The 2954-nt window shown below is 47.1% G+C and overlaps 1 protein-coding gene across 1 annotated transcript; it reads left to right on the top strand.

Moving 5' to 3' along the window:
* The first annotated feature begins 209 nt into the window (after positions 1-209).
* Positions 210-2493, top strand: LOC131233490 (pentatricopeptide repeat-containing protein At4g25270, chloroplastic). Its single transcript, XM_058230210.1, has one exon. The coding sequence runs from the start codon at positions 212-214 to the stop codon at positions 1802-1804; it is 1593 nt and encodes a 530-aa protein (XP_058086193.1). The 5' UTR covers positions 210-211; the 3' UTR covers positions 1805-2493.
* Positions 2494-2954: the final 461 nt, after the last annotated feature.

Below are 2954 nucleotides of genomic sequence, written 5' to 3'. Positions count from 1 at the left end.
CACAGACTTTACTCAGTACGCTTACCCTGCTGAGTTACTAAGCACGCAAACCGCTTCCGTTTAACGTCCGTTATACTTCTTATTAAATGGATTTTTTTAATATATTTAAAAAATCTGATGACATGGCACCTATACTGACGTTGACCAATGAAAACGCCGGAGGCAGGCAGTTCCTGCCTCCGGGAGGCAGAGGATCCGCACTCGTTTTCAAATGGAGACTCTGCAAGCTTTCCCTCCAATTTCCTTTTGCCTCTGCAGCTCTTCCAAAACCAAGAAGATCAAACGCCGACAGCTAAGAAACCACCCACAACAAAGCTCCAGCATCACCACCACAGCAACAACCATAACTGATCTCTCTTCCTTCTCAAAACCATCTTCTCCGACTCCTCTCCTCGTTAACCAATCTCCACAATCCCAAACCAAACACCAAGCGCTCGATCAAATCGTCCAAGAAATCCGAGCCTCTCTCGACCGCCATATCAAAATCGAACCCAAGATCTACTCCTCTCTCCTCGAGACATGCTTCCGCATGCAATCCCTCCACCACGGCATCATCATCCACCGCCTCATTCCCCCCACCCTCCTCCGCAAGAGCGTCGACCTCTCATCCAAGCTCCTCCGCTTGTATGCCTCCTTCGGCCTCGTTGATGAAGCCCACAAGCTGTTCGACCGAATGCCGCAGCGGCATGCGACTGCGTTTGCTTGGAATTCTCTCATTTCTGGCTATGCCGAACTGGGTCTCTACGAAGACGCAATGGCCCTTTATTACCAAATGGAGGAAGACAAGGTCGAGCCCGACCGATTTACCTTCCCACGAGTGCTCAAGGCGTGTGCGGGACTCGGATCGATCCAGGTTGGCGAGGCCGTCCATCGGCACATAGTCCGTTCTGGATTTGCTGATGATCCATTTGTCCTCAATGCGCTCATTGACATGTATGCCAAATGCGGTGACATTGTAGGAGCTCGGAAGGTCTTTGATACGATCTCTCACAGGGACATGATTTCATGGAATTCAATGTTGGTGGGTTACGCCAGACATGGACTTTTAGTTGAAGCTCTTTGCATCTTCCGTCAGATGACTGCGGCAGGTTTTGAACCGGATTCGGTGGCCATCTCTACAATTCTCACCAGATTTGCAGCTTCAAGGCTTGGATTAGAGATTCACAGCTGGGTTATTAGGCGGGGACTCGATCAGAATCTATCTGTAGCCAATTCATTGATTAGCATGTATGGGGTGATGGGCCAGCTGCATCATGCATTTGAAGTGTTTGAAGGAATGGGGGAAAGAGATACAGTGTCCTGGAATGCTATCATTTCAGCTCATGGTAAACATGGAAGGCAAGCACTAATGATTTTCCAGCAGATGGAGAATTCAGGAGTATCTCCAGATGACATTACATTCATTTCATTGCTGTCTGCCTGCGCACATTCAGGTGCCGTAGAAGAGGGGCGACAGCTGTTTGCAAAGATGGAAGAGACGTATGGAATAAAGCCATGGATGGAGCATTGTGCATGCATGGTGAACCTCTTGGGAAGGGCGGGGTTCATTGACGAAGCATATGACTTCATTACAAAGAGGATGGCCTTTGAGGGCGGGCCAACGGTGTGGGGAGCTTTGCTGCACGCTTGCTCGGTCCACGGGAATGTCGGTGTGGGTGAGATTGCTGCTGAGAGGCTGTTTGAGCTGGAACCTGACAATGCACATAATTTCGACCTTATGATGAAGATCTATGTGGATGCAGGGAGATGGGAAGATGAGGAGAGGGTGAGAAAGATGATGAGGAATAGAGGTTTGGATACTTAGAATTCAGATGGAGAAATGCAGAGGATCAAGATCTTCGTTGCAGGCCCACTTGCCAGCATGGCCTTGACTAGTCTGATTTTCGTGCTAGGGTAAATGCTGAGGCCCACCTGACAAATGGCATGGATCTCGCACAAGTGTGCTGTTAGTAGCCCTATCAGGGCTCATCTACTATTGAAAGGAAGTGTATGGGAGGTTACTACAGGAAGTTTGAGCTATTGGACTGCCAAGAGCATCTGGAAACGATGTTACTTCACAGGTGGGCTGCATAAAAGTTCAGTGCAATTCTCTGCTTGTGGTGGACGCAGCAAACGGTCTGGTGATTAGAACTGCTGTTCTGGTGGGCCAGTATGTGGATGGTTCATAGCTAAAAAAGCTATGGGTATTAGACCATTGTATAAAACATTCAGCTGTAGACTATCACATCAGTTAATGGATACTGTGCTTGGAAGAAGAAAAAAAAAAACTCATTTTATTTGATTGATTGTATAAGGGTGCATCTCCTGCAAATTGAACTGATCAATCATGACATTTTAAGAAATTTCATAATGTTTGGTGTAACCAAACGCATGGATACCACTGATATCATGCTTCTATGCTTTATTTAAGAGAGGCATGTGGCATGAGCAACCCATGTGGAGAAAGCAAGATGGGAGAGATTGGAAAGGAAAGATACAGGCCATTTGAAGACAGAGTGAGAGAGAGGATGTGGGCTAGAGAGAGAGAGAGAGAGAGAGAGAGAGAGAGAGAGAGTGTCTGCTAGGCAGCTACAGGCCTCCAACTTACCAAAATACCGTCTTTGATTCAAATGTCTTCCCATATCTCTTAAGGGGTCGTTTGGCACCTTGGATTGGAGGGGATTGGAGAGGATTAGAGGGGGTTTCAAATCCCCATGGTTGTTTGGCAGCATAAAGCAACTGGGGATTGCCAATCTAGGGGGTTTCCAATCCCCTCTTTGAGGGGGTTTGTAATCCAAGGTGAGAGCTTGGATTACACCTAAAATCATTTGAATAGTTGCAGGTATAAATGTATGTCACTGTACACTATCATTCTACTAGGCACATGGCCCACTAACGATGATCAGCACCGTCCAAATATTGTCCAGCACCGTCCAAACATTGTCCATATCAATCAACGATTAAAAATCGTTGGT

The sequence above is a fragment of the Magnolia sinica genome, chromosome 18 (genome assembly GCF_029962835.1).
Source record: "Magnolia sinica isolate HGM2019 chromosome 18, MsV1, whole genome shotgun sequence".
NCBI classification, from domain to species: domain Eukaryota; kingdom Viridiplantae; phylum Streptophyta; class Magnoliopsida; order Magnoliales; family Magnoliaceae; genus Magnolia; species Magnolia sinica.
The sequence above is the reverse complement of the archived record's forward strand: the minus strand, read 5'-3'. Positions and strand labels throughout refer to the sequence as shown.

Coding starts and splice junctions, on each gene's coding strand:
- LOC131233490 (XM_058230210.1), top strand. CDS start 212: ATGGAGACTCTGCAAGCTTTCCCTCCAATTTCCTTTTGCCTCTGCAGC.